This window comes from Nannobrachium achirus, assembly GCF_963921795.1.
Source record: "Nannobrachium achirus genome assembly, chromosome: 13".
Taxonomy (NCBI): domain Eukaryota; kingdom Metazoa; phylum Chordata; class Actinopteri; order Myctophiformes; family Myctophidae; genus Nannobrachium; species Nannobrachium achirus.
The window spans coordinates 37,816,196-37,833,812 of record NC_137833.1 but is presented as its reverse complement, the minus strand read 5'-3'; the positions used below and the strand labels follow the sequence as shown (position 1 = coordinate 37,833,812).

At 39.7% G+C, this 17,617-nt stretch overlaps 1 protein-coding gene across 1 annotated transcript in view; it reads left to right on the top strand.

The window, feature by feature from the left end:
* LOC308297285 (protein FAM13A-like) overlaps positions 1-16,679 on the top strand; it is a gene marked incomplete at its 5' end in the record, with an annotated part of 42,887 nt that extends 26,208 nt beyond the window's left edge. The window contains 8 exons of the mRNA XM_080740698.1: positions 2,434-2,575; positions 7,366-7,447; positions 8,709-8,920; positions 10,679-10,762; positions 11,416-11,526; positions 12,620-12,819; positions 14,307-14,408; positions 15,518-16,679. Coding sequence (XP_080596824.1) covers positions 2,434-2,575; positions 7,366-7,447; positions 8,709-8,920; positions 10,679-10,762; positions 11,416-11,526; positions 12,620-12,819; positions 14,307-14,408; positions 15,518-15,647 — 1,063 coding nt within the window. The 3' untranslated portion in view covers positions 15,648-16,679. The remainder of the gene's footprint in view (positions 1-2,433; positions 2,576-7,365; positions 7,448-8,708; positions 8,921-10,678; positions 10,763-11,415; positions 11,527-12,619; positions 12,820-14,306; positions 14,409-15,517) is intronic.
* Between the last annotated feature and the right edge of the window lie 938 nt (positions 16,680-17,617).

The following is a 17,617-nucleotide window of genomic DNA, read 5'->3' as shown; positions in this document are numbered from 1 at the left end:
CAGCACCATAGTCATTAACATAGCCAGCACTAGGGATGGATCTGGAAACAAGGACCCGCTACAAACTCGATAATTTATTGAGTACCTACCCGCCGGTATTAATAAGCTTTGGGCTTATCAATCCTGTTATCGAGGATTGCGGATCATGACGTCATGTTTAAACAATCAAGACAAGAGGCGATCAAGAAATCATTGCAGTACTATTCATAATATAAAGCCATTTAACACTTATTGCACACTAATGAATGATTGTTTTAATGATATTTAATGAAAATATTTGTTACTTTTGTCAATATTGTCAACTTCATAGATGGTGGTCAGCCACAAACTCACCAAAACCTGGCCAATAATAAAAGATACCAGTTCTGTTCAGAATTTGTCGTCTCACATCTTTCCACAAAATATTAGAAAGCGCTCAATAGTGGGCTCGATAAAAGCCCGGCTCAATAAGCAGGATCGATAAGGTGCTCATTATCAATAAAAATGAACGAGCACCATAGTACCTGGTCAGCACCATAGTTATTAACATAGACAGCACATGTCTCATTACTTCTCACTTCATATCATGTCTCATTGCATATCACTGCATGTCTCACTACATATCACTGCATGTCTCACTACATATCACTGCATGTCTCACTACATATCACTGCATGTCTCACTACATATCACTGCATGTCTCACTACATATCACTGCATGTCTCACTACATATCACTGCATGTCTAACTACATATCACTACATATACAGTATACATTACATATGATGTAAGACAGGACAGGACCAGTATGTGTGGGGGACATGTTACATAAGTGTGTACAATACAGGGGCCATTGTGTGTGAGACATTCATAATATACTGTAGTTGTAGTACATCAGACAATAGCACAGAACCATGTATATAAAGTACAGTACAGTATTCTGGAGTTTCTGTATTATATTTAATTAATCTTAATTAAAATGAATGATTAAATATAATGCAGAAACTCCAGAATACTGTACTGTACTTTATATACATTTTGTATGTGCACGCTTCTACTGCTGATCCAAACTAGGAATTGTTTGACAAACCCAACAATTTATTTTTAAAATCAATTAATCTGTTCATTTTCTGTGAAAATACAAAATGATGTGAAACATCTTGCTTTTGCTTTTCTCAAATCATCACTGAAAATGTGCATAATTCTTTCTATTTAATACCACTGAACACCCTCAGATCAATACCAGCTGAGCTCCACTTCCTGGAGAAATGCAATGAATTGTCCTCTTACTTTAACTATAATATTTCAATGATCATAACATTACAATGGTGTAATCACCACTCAGTGACACAATGCCAGCACTCTTTCCAACTTCAATCCAACATAGTGAAATACAAGTGGTGCAGCATAAGCTCTGCGACATGTGTTCTTGACCCAATGCCTGGAAAAAAAAGTTTTTATCTGTTTGATTGATTGATGATTGATTGATTGATGATGTCCTGGTTATTGTTAATGCCTAACACTCACTAGGGATGGGACGATATGAAAATTTCATATCACAATTATTGTGACAAAAGAAATCGCGATTTACGATATTATCACGATAATCAAAATCCATTATCCTGGGGCTGAACATTTGCCAAAAACGTTGGCAAAGACATTTGATAGAGAGTGAAAAAAGGACTGTATCAAGTATGTATATAAGTTCCTTTTACCAATTATACAGGGCATATGCAGCTCGGCAAATAAAAGGTGAATTGATCCCAGTGCATGACGGAGAACGATATCATATCACGATAAATGTAATCCCCAAGATACGATTATCGTGAGTGTTTTTCATCACGATAAACGATAATATCGCTTATCGTCCCATCCCTACTCACTACTCTCTGGAATCCTTCCCACAGATGTCAACAGGGGCGTCACACCAAATTCTGGGCCCTGGGTACAAGGATTCACTGCGGGCCCCCCATGAATGTTAACTATTGAAAAATAGCAGATATACAAGCTCACAGCGCGGCACCGAGTGCCGCGCTGCGAGCTTGTAGATCTGCTATTTTTGAAAAACCGTGAAAATGTGTGCCAAGAAACCTATGTTTTCATGTCAGTGATGCTCAAACTTTTTCATGTGAAGGACCCCCCATCTCAAAATATTTAGTTCCAGGGACCCTCCCAGAAGCAAAATTTGAGTTACAAATGTTCACTTAAAAAATACATATATTCAAAGATTTGCGCACATTTTCACGACTTTTCAAAAATAGCAGATCTACAAGCTCGCAGCGCGGCACTCGGTGCCGCGCTGTGAGCTTGTATATCTGCTATTTTTCAATAGCTTAAGTTACTAGGGCCCCTCCACCTTGGGCCCTGGTAACTCAGTCCCACTTTCCTACCCCTTGTGACGCCCCCTGGATGTCAAACATTGTCTCACCACCGCTGCTGTTGTGTTCCTCCCAGGGCCCGATGCGCTGTGCGTACGGAGCGTCAGGACGGAGCCAGAGAGTGTGTGTCCGTCTCCACGCTCAGCAGACACATCCACACCGTGAAGAAGAGGATCAGGCTCTTCGAGGACTGCTTCGAGCAGGAGAGGCACTACAGGGTGAGGGAAGGCGGGTCAAAAACTCATCTCGTTGGTGTGAGATGGGGGTCTGTGGCCAAATATACATTTAAAGGACAACTTTGTTTTTTTTACAACAAGGGTTCATATTTTAGATAGTCATTAGAGAAAAGAAAAGATGAGTGTTAAAATGTTTTCAAATACTTCTTTCAATCATTTTAGTGATTTTTACGATTTTGATTTGCATGCATGCCCCCAGTTTGGGGGCATGCATGCAAGTTGCTAAATATGTATTTTTAGACACAATAAGCCCATTCCCAAGAAGCACCGCAATCTTTCATGGGCAGATGTGACTTATGGGGGCTGTGGTAAATAGTAACAAAGACATTGTCAGCTTATGTCTAAAAATACATACCGGTATTTAGCCACTTGTACGCATGCCCCCAACCACTGAAATCAAAATACTAAAATGGCTAAAACTATAGAAAGCAGTAAATGAAAACATTTTAACACTCATCTTTTCTTTTCTCTAATTACAATCTAAAATATAACCCTTGTTGTAAAAAACTTAAGTTGTCCTTTAATTGTGGGGGTACTTGATGTACTGTGTGTGTGTGTGTGTGTGTGTGTGTGTGTGTGTGTGTGTGTGTGTGTGTGTGTGTGTGTGTGTGTGTGTGTGTGTGTGTGTGTGTGTGTGTGTGTGTGTGTGTACAGTATATTACTCTGGTTCTGATTACTTGTTATCTTGCTGTGCTGCTGATGCTTGATGGAGATCACCCAAAAGCCAAACACTCCCTCTAGTGGATTATCAGAGACATCACATTTATCATATTTTATTTTTGCAGGAACAACAGAGGAGGCTCTTATATTAGCAATATGGCCTGTTGCAGTGTTACAGTGAAATACAGATATGCTGCATCCAGCTGTATTTCAGGTGTAATTATGTCCAATTACCATGACTGTGCATTACGTAGGGCATTCACGAATAGAGATTTTTAGTATTTGAATTATTCAACCTCAAAGTATTCGAATAGTCGAATATTCGACAGGACTGGCCAAACTGGCCAAACTGTCAAATATCAAGTAAGCAAGAGGCGAACATTTAGTAGGGGAGCCTATGTATCAGATTCTGTTGGCCGTAATTTTGGAATGTTAATTTTTGGAGACATGTATATCTTGATTCTTGGGGTTCTCAGAATGCCAAAAAAACATGTCTCCAATTTTTCTTTTTGGGTTTAGCTGGTGTAATTAGCATAATTAGTCAATTAATTGCCCAAAACAGGAAATGGCAATAACTTTGCTTCTAGGTAACTTATAAAGGTGATCTAAGAGTCTAAGTCGATGTTTGTGAGGTCCAGAAATTAATCTGTTACCATTTTGAAGTCATACAAACTTTCCTAATTAGCATAATTAGCATAAATTATGCAACAACGAGGTGAAAATAAGCAAATTGCTTATTTTTTTCAGTTTTAGTCAACTTTGAAAGCTTCTCACAGACTTTAAGATGTAAGTTTACAAATCATCAATTATCATCATCCTATAAATAAATCATGCAACCCTGTATCTGTGTAATAATTACGTAATAATCACACCAAAACCAGAAAGCTATATTTCTTTGCTTCAAGTTAATTAATAAACATGATCTTACAGACAGTGTAAGTCTGTTTGCAAGACTAGAAAATATTCTCTTTCCATAACTAGGATATCTAACCTTCCCTTATTAGCTTAATTTGCATATATATCCTTCATATAAAATAAAGAACAATATGAGAAATGGTCACAGAATTATCAGATTGTTTATTCTCAGAAAATATTGTAAACACATTTAAATAGAATGGTCTCCATCTTTTTGTCGTCAACACCAATTCCCAACACCAATGCCTTGCTTACATTACAACACACCTATTCATCTGCCCCACACATGCACATCTCAGAGCAGTTAAAACGTTAAGATCGACAAGAACAATGTGACACGCACTGGGATTTCTTGCAGCCACATTTGATCAGTTGGGTATTATGGGTAATGGTGGCTGGAGCTGGGGGTTCCCGTGTTGTGACTGGCACCAGTTGTTCTCCCTCAGCCTCCATCCATATTCAGTTACTGGTGGTATCTGTGGGTTATGTACTTGGTCCTGACTCCTCATACCATATTGCCTTGTAATGGGAACGGGCAATGGCTTGATGTAATGCTCCTTGTGTAGGTGGCAGCTTATCGGCTTCTAATTGGTTCTTTGTGAATAACCTCCACCTGAGCTCATCAACATCCACAAGATTTGTACCGGGCTTGTGCAGCTGGCAAACAAATGTTTCAACCTTTTTTTCTGTGTCAGAACTGAGCTTTTTTTAATACCTAGTGTAGCAAATGCAAATGGGAAAGCCATCATGGATCAAGACATGTTCCCAGTGGGCTGACCACTTCATAGCCACACTGGACAGGAACATAGTGAGACTCATGTAGTATTTGACCGCTATGGCATTGCATCTTCACTGAAGGATGCCACATGTAAGCGACACCAGGTGGCAAGCCCCCTACCACTTATGATGTGGAAGACAACACACCGATAGGGAAGGTGTCAGAAAAACTATTCTTGTCAGGTATCCACACCAAAGATGAGCTGATTGTCTATCTTGCTAAGAAAGCCCTCCAACTCTTCCAGGGAAAACCCAACATTATCATAATCAAGGCAAGATGTCCACTCAAACTCTATTGATGTACAGTAAAACATACCAGGGTATGAAAACTTCCATGCCATCATGGAACTGACCAGACAGGCCATTTTGTTTGCAAGGGAAAGTTAACCTGTTGGCAAGCTCTAAACCGGTGTCCTGTGGAGGTGGTATTTGCATTTGATACTCTAGGCACTACAAAAAAGCTCAGTTCTGACGCAGAAAAAAATTTATAATAAGATTTAAGCATTTGTTTGCAAGCTGTACGAGCCCGGTACAAATCTTGTGGATGTTGGTGAGCTCAGGTGGAGGTTATTCACAAAGAAACAATTGGAAGCCGAGAAGCTGCCACCTACACAAGGAGCATTACATCAAGCCATTGCCCGTGCCCATTACCAGGCAATGGTATGGTATGAGGAGTCAGGACCACGTACATAACCCACAGATACCACCAGTAACTGAATATGGATGGAGGCTGAGGGAGAACAACTGGTGCCAGTCACAACACGGGAACCCCCAGCTCCAGCCACCATTACCCATAATACCCAACTGATCAAATGTGGCTGCAAGAAATCCCAGTGCGCGTCACATTGTTCTTGTCGATCTTAACGTTTTAACTGCTCTGAGATGTGCATGTGTGGGGCAGATGAATAGGTGTGTTGTAATGTAAGCAAGGCACATCTGTTGGGAATTGGGGATGATGACGATGGAGACCCTTCTATTTAAATGTGTTTTCACAACTTTCTGTAAATATTAGAATAAACAATCTGATAAATCTGTGACCATTTCTCATATATATATATATATATATATATATATATATATATATATATATATATATATATATCCATCCATCCATCCATCCATCTTCAACCGCTTATCCGGAATCGGGTCACGGATATATACCGGTATATATATATATATATATATATATATATATATATATATATATATATATATATATATATATATATATATGTGTATATATATATATATATATATATATATATATATATATATATATATATATATGCAAATTATGCTAATAAGGAAAGGTTAAATATCCTAGTTATGGATAGAGAATATTTTCTAGACATGCAAACAGACTTACACTGTCTGTAAGATCATGTTTATTAATTAGCTTAAAGCAAAGAAATATAGATATTTCTGGTTTCGGTGTGATTATTACATAATTATTACACAGACAAAGTGTTGCATGATTTATTTATAGGATGATGATAATTGATGACTTGCAAACATACATCTTAGAGTCTGTGAGAAGCTTTCAAAGTTGACTAAAACTTAAAAAATGCAGCAATTTGCTTATTTCCACCTCATTTTTGCATAATTTATGCAATTTATGCTAATCAGGAAAGGTTGTATGACTTCACAATGGTAACAGATGAATTTCTTGACCTCACAAACATGGACTTAGACTCTTAGATCACCTTTATAAGTTACCTAGAAGCAAAGTTATTGCCATTTCCTGTTTTGGGCAATTAATTGTCTAATTATGCTAATTACACATGCTAAACCCCAAAAGAAAAATTGGAGACATGTTTTTTTTGGCATTCTGAGAACCCCAAGAATCAAGATGTACATGTCTCCAAAAATTAACATTCCAAAATTACGGAAATACATAGGCTCCTCTACTAATTGTGAAAATAGCGGATCTACATGCTCACAACGCCTCGCAAGTTGTGAGCATGTAGATCTGCTATTTTCACAATATTTATCTGCGGAACTGAGTCACATTAAATGTAATACCTACAATTCCAAGTGCTTGTCAGGGTGGGGGTCCCCCAGTTCAAATATGTTTATTTTGGGGGTCACGGCCTAAAAAGGTTTGAGAACCCCTGGTATAGAGCATTAACAAATTCATCCACCAGGGGCATTGACAACTCATTCTTATGACTTCCTATCCCGCCAAGCTTTAAAAACGATATATTTTTTAAAGAGAAAACAATAAAGATATTTTAAAAAAGTGAATATTCGACTTTGGTGAACAACGTCGAATAGTGACTTTGATATTTGAATAATTTGGTGAATGCCCTACTGTGCAGTACGCAAGATTATATAATACCTGCACCTGGTGCAGAGGGCTGTTTGTAGCAGTGATGTAATGCCTGCACACGGTAATAAAGGTTGTTTGTTGTCGTCACTAGCCGGCCCATAATGATAAGACGGCTCATCCAGAGGTGGCCAGACTCATGAAAGAGCTCAGCAAGAGCCGGAAGCAACTCAAAGGTCAGACACACGCACACGCACACACACACACGCATGCACGCACGCACGCACACACACACACACACACACACACGCACGCACGAACGCACACACACACACACACACACACACACACACACACACACACACACACACACACACACACACACACACACACACACACACACACATACTGCACAGTCAAAGTCACAGACAGACCAGTAATGCCCTTTAAAGGACAACTTTAGTTTTTTACAACAAGGGTTCATATTTTAGATTGTCATTAAAGAATATAAAAGATGAGTGTTAAAATGATTTCATTTACTTCTTTATATTGTTTCAGAGATTCTTATTTCAGTGGTTGGGGGCATGCGTACAAGTGGCTAAATATGTCATTTTAGACAGAATAAGCCCATTCCCAAGATATAACACAACCTTTCATGGTTGGATGTGACTTATGGGGGCTAGAAGTGTTACTGTAAATAGCAATGAAGAAACTGCTTGCTTATTGTGTCTAAAAAGACATATTTAGCCACTTGTACGCATGCCCCCATGCGTACGCATGCCCCACATTTTAGCACGGTAAACACGATAAAACAATAGAACGAAGCAAATGAAAACATTTTAACACTCACTTTTTCTTTTCTCTCATTACAACCTAAAATATGAACCTTTGTTGTAAAAAAACAAAGTTGTCCTTTAACGTCATAAGCCTGAAGCTTTTGTAAAAATAGCTGATTGAGCTTGTACAGTATCGTCTATTTTCTCCATGCAACACTGTCATACAACGTGCAGAAATTAATCACACAACCATTTATTTGACAAAAAGTACAATACTTTCAACTGAGTTGTGTCGAGGTGTTGAAAAACACCTTTTTCAGTTGTAAATATTTGTATTACATATCATATTTTTGTTGAGAAACAAATGTCAAAAGGGTCATACGTAAAATTATAGATTAGCCTCATAGGATCACACAAATTATGCATCTGTTTTACTGGTCATAGTTGAGCATAATTATCCTTTTTTCTTGTTTGTTTTGTTTTATGCTTTACAATATACTGTACACACGTTAACCCTGGTGTCCCTATTTTGGGCATGAATTTATTGCCACAAATTCTCAAAAATAGTGTAGGCCTATATGCATAAGCACGCATAGGCCGGTAATTATGCTTCCAGACAACCCCAAAGAACTTCCTTAGTGTCACGTGAAGATATCACGACTCATAATATTCTTAAACCAAAAGCATGATTCCAGTTCAGCGCGTCTCTCTTCCCCTCCAGACATGAAGACAAGACAGTATACAGAAAGTACACTCAGGGAGCCCAGGGGCTCCTACAGCTCCTGTGGAGACCACCAGGGGGCTCCACTGAGCGCCACAGAGCCACAGCACATCAGCAGGAACAGCAGGCCCAGCCTGGAGGCCACAGTCCTCACGCTGAACAACAGGCTGAGGGACAGACGGCAAGAGCTGGGCCTGCCAGATAACATCAAGGTAGTTCAATCACACACACACACACACACACACACACGCACACACACACACACACACACACACACACACACACACACACACACACACACACACACACTAGACTAGGGCATTCACCAAATATTCGAATATTCGAATATCAAAGTCACTATTCGATGTTGTTCACCGAAGTCGAATATTCGCTTATTTAAATTTTTATTGTTTTCTCTTAAAAGAAATAAAAAGAAATAAAAAAATAGGCCGTGAAACCCCAAATAAACATATTTGAACTGGGGACCCCACCCTGACAAGCACGGCGTTGTGAGCATGTAGATCGGCTATTTTCACAATGTTCGCCTCTTGCTTACTTAATATTTGACAGTTTGGCCAGTCCTGTCGAATATTCGACTATTCGAATACTTTGAGGTCGAATAATTCGAATACTAAAAATCGCTATTCGTGAATGCCCTAACACACACACACACACACACACACACACGCACACACACACACACACACTGTACACTCGCTATTTCCGGTGCGCGCAGCCGTCTTGTGGCTCATACTTGTGTGGCCAGTGGTGGAAAAAGTATTCACATCTCTTACTTAAGTATAAGTATCGAATGAATGAATGAATATTTTTATTTTCTTGTCCGGACAATTTCTTGACCCATGCCACATGGGATCGTAAACAAAAGACAAACATTCCATTGCAACAGCCCATAATACACCCAGTTTTGAGCAGAACGCATACAATACATAATTCATGTGGGCTTGCACATATAGAATATATAAAGTTAAAAATGTAAGTTCATCTATTTATAGGTCTCCCTTCTCCTATCCCAAGAGATATTCAAAAAATGCAAAAATCAATACCGGAATGTAGAAATATTCTGTTACAAGTAAGAGTCCGGAATTAAAAGTATTAAAAGTAAGTATTGGACTGACATATACACTCTCATAGCTATAATGTCCAAATGGAGAATGTGTTCCCACCTGAAGAATCAGATGCTTATTCAACGTTTATTCATGTTGAGAGTGAACACCACTGGGCAGACACACAGCAGTAGTGGAGTCATACAGACAGTGCTGCTGTTGCTGCTGCTGCGAGCGTGGACCTGTGGTCAAATGTAGTACTACTGAAAACTGAAAATAGTAAAGTAAAGTAAAAAAAAAAAATACCTCAAAGTTGTACTTGAGTACAGTACTTGAGTAAATGTACTTAGTTGCTTTACGCCAGGGGTTCCCAAACTTTTTTGTCTCAGGGCACCCCATAAATATCTTTTTAATCCGAGGCACCGCATACATTATAATTTTCACTCCCAGCACCTTATATTTATAGCATATCGTCGTTGTCGGGTGGAAACCTTGTATTTATCATCTATAAAATGTACCAAACTAGTGAAAACAGCAGCTGTTTTCACTAGTTTTGTGCGACAATCTTTACCAAAAGACGTACACATTTGAAACTTGGAGATACGAGGTTTCTGCCCGACAGTGACGATATTTTAGTGATTATGTTGCGAGGAAAACGTTGAGATAATAGCCATTTTGGTTAGAACTGACTGAAAATAACCTCGTACTTCAAGTTTAAAATGAGACTAAATATTTTTTCCAAGTGTCCAAATAAATTCCAAACATTATCGAATGATCTCGCGGCACCCCTGGACTGCCGTCGCGGCACCCCAGGGTGCCCCGTCACCCACTATTGAAAACCACTGCTTTACGCCACTGTGTGTGGCGGACTTCCTTTCAGTGTGTTCTGTACGCTCTCATCTCCAGGAGATGACCCACTCCCAGATGGCCCTGGAGAAGAGCAGCCTGCAGAAGTGTCTGCTCTACTTTGAGAGTGTGCACGGCCGACCGGTAAGACCTGGGACCTTGTCTTCACCTGACGCATCTGTCTGTCTGCTTCATGTGTTGGGCTGTCACGATTATGACATTTTACATGACGATTAATTGCCACTCAAATAATTGCGATTAACGATTTAATTGTGTTTTTGTCGTTGACAATTACATTTCTGTTCAGCTTTTAGGCATTGAAGTTGCACGTGGCAGATATGACACATAACCTAAATATACAAAGAAATGAAGGACATATTTGACTTTCTTTACACTTTAAAAAGAACTTTGATAGTGGAAATAGCCGATCTACAAGCTCACAACGCGTCGCGATGCGACGCGTTGTGAGCTTATAGATCTGCTATTTCCACTATTTTTTAAATGTTTGAACATATATAAACATTTTTCAACATGTAAACGATTATGACAATTATCACAAAATAATTGCGATTATGTCAAATAATTGCGATTATGTCAAATAATTGCGATTAGACGATTATGTAATAATTGTGACAGCCCTATTCATGTGTTGAGTTCATTCTCTTCTATTTGGTCTTAACTAAGTGGTTCCTTTTGTGTGTGTGTGTGTGTGTGTGTGTGTGTGTGTGTGTGTGTGTGTGTGTGTGTGTGTGCGTGCGTGCGTGCGTGCGTGCGTGCGTGCGTGCGTGCGTGTGCAGAGCACCAGACAGGAGCGGACACTTATGAAGCCTCTGTATGATCGGTACCGTCTTCTCAAACAGCTGCTGCTAGCTTCCACAACTACAGCTACACCAGTCATCACCACCATAGTGAGTTGCCTACTGAGTAAACACAAAAACTGCTGGGGTGTTTTCGGTGTGCGTCAGAAAAAACTGTGTTCTGCTCTGCCACATCTGATTTTCTCTAAAACAGAAGCATTGCCACAAACATTTCTCTCCAACAGAAGCATTTGTGTGTGTGTGTGTGTGTGTGTGTGTGTGTGTGTGTGTGTGTGTGTGTGTGTGTGTGTGTGTGTGTGTGTGTGTGTGTGTGTGTGTGTGTGGTGTCTGTGTGTGTCTGTGTGTGTTTTAAATATATATTGTTTTCGTTTTATTATTTTCTAAAATATACCAAATACCAGTCTGATACAGTAGGTCTATCTACATTGTAAAGTTCTCCTACCCAAGGGAGAAACGCTCATTGACATTTATTCATGAATCCAGCCAGACTGCTTTACGGCCATATAACTAAATGCTAACGTTATCAAAGCATTCATCAGTCAATATCCTGACCACCAGATATTTCCCCTGCTCTACAACCCTGAACTACCAATCAATAACAACTGCCACTCCCTGGCGCACAGTGTTACATAGCCTCTGTTCTTTGATGTAGGTATTTTCAGTATGCTGCTATCTACTTGATAATAATCATTTCAATGCAACAACACAACTTACCTATAGTCAGCATTTGTTTTTAGGTTTTTAGAACCTTTTCTTGACTGATTATTTAGTTTCCTAGATAGCATTTGTTATATTGCTGTTGATGTATTGACATATTATCCTGTTATTATTGTGATGTTTTATCTGCTTATTGTAAGTCGCTTTGGATTAAAAGCGTCTGCTAAATGCCTAAACTGTAAACTGTATAGCAGTACAGTAAGCTATAGTTCCAGCTCACCTCAAAGCTGCCCCCATTCTCGCCATACTCAAAACCCACCTTTTCAGACTGCTAGATTCTATATGTGCAAAGGGTGAGTTTGTTCGAGGGTGAGTTTTATGGTATTCCGTAGAGATCTCCATTACTGTGGGGTTATTCCTGGCTGGAGCTCTCCTTCGTCTCACCAGCTGCTACAGCTGTGCGCTGTACAGCAATCCAAATGATTCTGCTCATCATATTGTTTAATATGGCACGTTCCTGTTTCAGGAGGAAGAGGAGAGCTCTGATGAGGACTGCGTGAGACAGCGGAGCCCCAGACAGCAGCCACACACATCCACGAGGTCTGACGAATCTCTTCATCTGCCTTTCCACGAGGTGTCCAACACACCACAGGTGTCCCCACTGGAGGAGGTCAAAGATCTCCAGCCTCATGTCGTGGCAGTGGCAACGCTACACGAAGCCTCCAGGTGTGTGGCGTGCATTCCAATAACTTGACTGCGTTTAAGCCTAATTTATTCTATAGTATGTCGTACAACCTCAGCATCATGGTTAGTAGCGTGTCAGTAGCATGTCAGTAACATGGTTAGTAGTATCATGTCAGTAGCATGTCAGTATTGTGGTCAGTTATGTCAGTATCAAGGTCAGTATCATGTCAGCAACATGGTCAGTATAACGTCGTTGTCGGGTGGAAACCTTGTATCTCCAAGTTTCAAATTTGTACGTTCTTTCGCAAAGCAAAGCCCCGCTTCATCGTACAAGGCCGTCGCACAAAACTAGTGAAAACAGCAGATCTACAAGCACACAACGCCTCGCGGTGCGAGGCGTTGTGTGCTTGTAGATCGGCTGTTTTCACTAGTTTAAATCATTTTTAAAATGAAAAATGCTTAACGAACGGTTTTGGACATACAAGGTTTTCACCCGACAACGACGATAATCATGTCAGTATCATGGTCAGCAACATGGTCAGTATAATCATGTCAGCATCATGTCAGTAACATGCCATTATCATGGTCAGTGTCATGTCACTATCATGCCAGTATCATGGTCAGTATCATGTCAGAAAGCTAAAAAGTCTTCAAGGACCATACCACCATCAATAGGCTTCAAGTTGGCCTATTGCCTATTCACAGCTTCGGACATATATTGGCTATCCTCCGGTCAGTGGTGGTAAAAGTACTCAAAAAGTAAAAGTATGAATACTGCAATGTAGAAATACTTTTGAATTTTGAAGTAAAAGTCTGGAATTCAAAATGTACTTGACCTTAAAGTAAAAGTACTCATTATGCAGAGTGTCCCATTTCAAATGTATAAACATCTTTTGAAAATAGCAGATCTGCAAAGCTTGTAGATCGGCTATTTTCAAATGGACATTTATATAGGTGTATATATATGCAAGCCAAAGAGTACATCTTCATGATTTCACTGATCACATGACCCCACAATCAATCCTCCAGTTAAAGGCAACACAGAAGGGGGTGACCTTTTTCTTATTTCCACCCAACAACTCTAAGGTATATTAATGAAATAGTTAAATGTTGAAAATGAATGGTATTTCCCTTTAATGTGTGTTTTGTAATAATACTCAGTCTACAAAGTAACTACCGTAGTAACTAAAGTCATCAAATAATTGTAGTGGAGTAAAAGTACAATATTTGGATTTGAGATGTAGTGGAGTAGAAGGAAGTATTAGAAAATGGGAATACTCAAGTAAAGTACAAAGTACAGTCCTTAAGTAAATGTACTTAGTTACTTTCCTACACTGCTCGCAACTCACTTAAAAATGCTCGAAATCTTTATCCAGAGCAGCAGCAGCATTTATTTATAACATTTGCTGCTGTGAATAAAGATTTGGAGTTTGTTTTTCATGATTTGCATTTTGGATCCACACCCAAAGATGGAGGATGTGTGGTGTGTTATTTTTTGTCTTTGAATACTCCTCTCGCTGTGTACATAGGTGTGAATTACTGGATCACCTCAGGACGACCAGGCTGGAAAAGCGTCGGCTAAGCCAGGTGCTCCGAGAGTTTGAGGAGCATTTCTACGCTCATACTGGCCGGTAAGCATTCCGGAGGTTCATGTAACCCGGTGGCGTCAGTTCAGCAAAAGCTAGGGTATGGCAGAGATGGCAGTCCTCATGGAAAAGAGGCATTACATTTTGTATAACACGGTTCTATTGTGAAAATAGCAGATCTACATGCTCACAACGCCTCGCGCTGCGAGGCGTTGAGAGCATGTGGATCGGCTATTTTCACAATGTCTGAAAAAGACGAGTTTTGTCCGTTTTTTACACAGGTTTCTGTGGTTTCTTGGGTTGGATATGGCAGCCCCGAATGGTTGTTCAAGTGCAGCAAAACTTAGCATGTTAGTAAACTTGCCACAATTAACAATAATGCATTGCACCTGTGCAGCTGACCTGGGAAACTGGGAATTTACCATTTTGTTAAGATGGGGAGAATAAAAGTGTGGAGAATATAATTATAATACCTTGTTAAAGTGACCATTTTATTAAATTTTGCATTTTTTTATTTGCACTTTTATTTTCCCCCTGGACCCAGGGTATGGCAGATGCATACCCCTGCCATACCCAATTGACGCCCCTGATGTAACCCGGCCAGCACTGTACAGTGTGTACACACGAGACACAGGCACTCCCATCCTCTTCTAGGTTTTTTTGGCATTTTATTTAGTCTTTTAATAAATTCAGAACATTTGGTTTTTCATAGTTCGACAATGCCTTCGTGTAAAATAAAGGAAAGAACATCCACGAAAAAACAAAAAAGTCCCATCGTTAATGGTACAACAGCGTGATGCACACTCACTTAACGAGAACACAACACAGAGAGAAGTACTCAGGAGAGAGAGAGAGAGACAGAGAGATGGAGACTCGGAACTGTACACCTCTTTTCATACTGTACACGGTTAGCAGTTCTCCAAAGTAAAATACAATGTTTTTTTTTTATGTTTTATTTATTACAATACACACTGTACAAAGCTATCTGAGTAAGGCAACACAGGGGCTATTGACCAGTTATGGGATCTGCTGCAGTTTGTCTGGAAATTATAATAACAAAAAAAAAAGAAGATTTTATCTTTTCATCTCTATTTCTGGCCTCACTTCCTTCTTATTCTTTTTTTTTTTTTTTTTTTTACTTCTTCTTCTTCAAGGCCTTGTCAGAAGGAGGACCGTGGACCAATGGCAGAGGAGTACTGCCTGTACAAGAACCTCAAAGCAAAGCTCCGTCTACTGGACGCCCTGCTCAACAAACAACAGGAGGACTCAACCAAGACCGGTTGAGGGCCACTCACAGTGGGACTTTTATTTTGAAAACAGCTTTTAGGTTTTAAATAAACTGTCAGGCCTGTCAGAAGCTGGTGTTTCATGCCATGCTTACTGTATGTTGATGCACTTTAAATGACATTTGACTCTGGTGTCTGAACACAAGAACACGCCAGTAGAACTGCTGGTCGCAACAGCAGATTATAGTCCCTAAAACACACCCCTTGTTGTACATGACATGTTTATAACATCCTATTATAAACGCCATGTAGCACTAGTCCATCTCATGACATGACAAAATATACCGATAACTAAGCTGTTGTTAGTTACATGTTTGCAATTTCTAAGCTTATGTATTTTATGGCACTTTGTTGCTTTCACATTTTTCCCTTGCCAAAATACTGCTTTTGTACAACATGGTACAGAGTTTATGTGGAAACACTGCTTTTTTTTCTTGTAAAGTGCGATCTTGGCAAGAGCGTCTTAAATGTTACACAATCATCAGACAATCTCATAGAATGGGGTTGTGCAAGTCAATAGCTTTTTAGTTATACATTGTGCTATGATATGCAATAGGAATTTCATAGTTGATATGAATTGTGACAGTTCAAGTTACATTGGGGGGCGTGGGGGGACATTGTACTGTAAATGTTGGCATAGTAGCGCAAGTTTCTCCTGCAGTCCAATCCCTCACTCCTTTTTATTTTTTTGTGAGTACAGTTAATTTCCCCCCTAAATGCCATTCTTGACAATGTTCAGAGTGTTTGATATTGTGCACTTCTGGTTCATATATTTATATATATATAATATATTATATATATCAATAAAAAATAAATATTTTTTCACACTTACTCTGCTAAACACAGTTTATGGTTCTACTTTGTTTATCTTTCCATCAGCTAGAATAAGTAAAAAATAAAAAAACAAAATAATACAAAAAAGTGTTAAAGACAGGTAGCTATGGTGGAGGTACTGACAGTTTTCAAATTCATGCTGCACAGAACTGCATCATGCTTAAAAGGTTACTAATGGTTAGTGTATAGTTTCCACTAATTGGTGAACACACTTTCAGAAGCTGTTGCATTAGTACTGTAGTTTTATGACTGGTTGTGTGTGTGTGTGTGTGTGTGTGTGTGTGTGTGTGTGTGTGTGTGTGTGTGTGTGTGTGCGTGCGTGCGTGCGTGCGTGCGTGCGTGCGTGCGTGCGTGCGTGCGTGCGTGCGTGCGTGCGTGCGTGTGTGTGTTCTATACCTTTGGTGTAAACAAAGACATCGATGCTGCAGCCCTAGGAAATTGTAGTACCAGTCCCTGCCACAAGTAAGAGATTAAAAAAACTCATATGTTGGTCTGCCCCTGAAATTACAAACAGAACATTTCCCCAGAAAGGCAGACAAGCAAATTTAAAAGAACACAAGTGTCTGTCCACGTGGACAGCGGCTTACCAATAGAATATCAGTCCAAACAGGTCAAAGGTCATTGAGACTGAGGGATGACTAATACAAAATTGATAAATAAAAAAACAGAATGAAATTAAAACAGCAAACACACACATGCAAGGAGGGAGAGAGGGGGGGCATTTACGTGGTTAGTATAGTTAAAGGGTTCAGTCAACTATCCAGAGTTGGCTTGACTCCATGGACATACAGATTTTATAGGGAGGGTGGATTGTCTCTTGAGTGTGTGGTATTCTACTGTAATGCCTGTTTGTAGAGTGTATTTCTTTATGTTAATCTTGATACGGGGGAGGGGGAGAATGGAGATTGTGTGTGTGTCTTTTGCGTCCACCTTCCTCTTGTTTTTTCTCCGCAGTTTTCTTCGGCGGTGATGGTCCAGATGTGTACTGCATGTGTGCAATCTGCCAAATCTGATACTCTGTGTTGTTCTGCTCCGTCCGAGCTTGTGTGAGTGTAACTATACTGTATACTATCCAATCCGGACCCCTTATACCAGCGGTTCTCAAAGTGGATTCCAGGGACTTTGTGGGTTCCT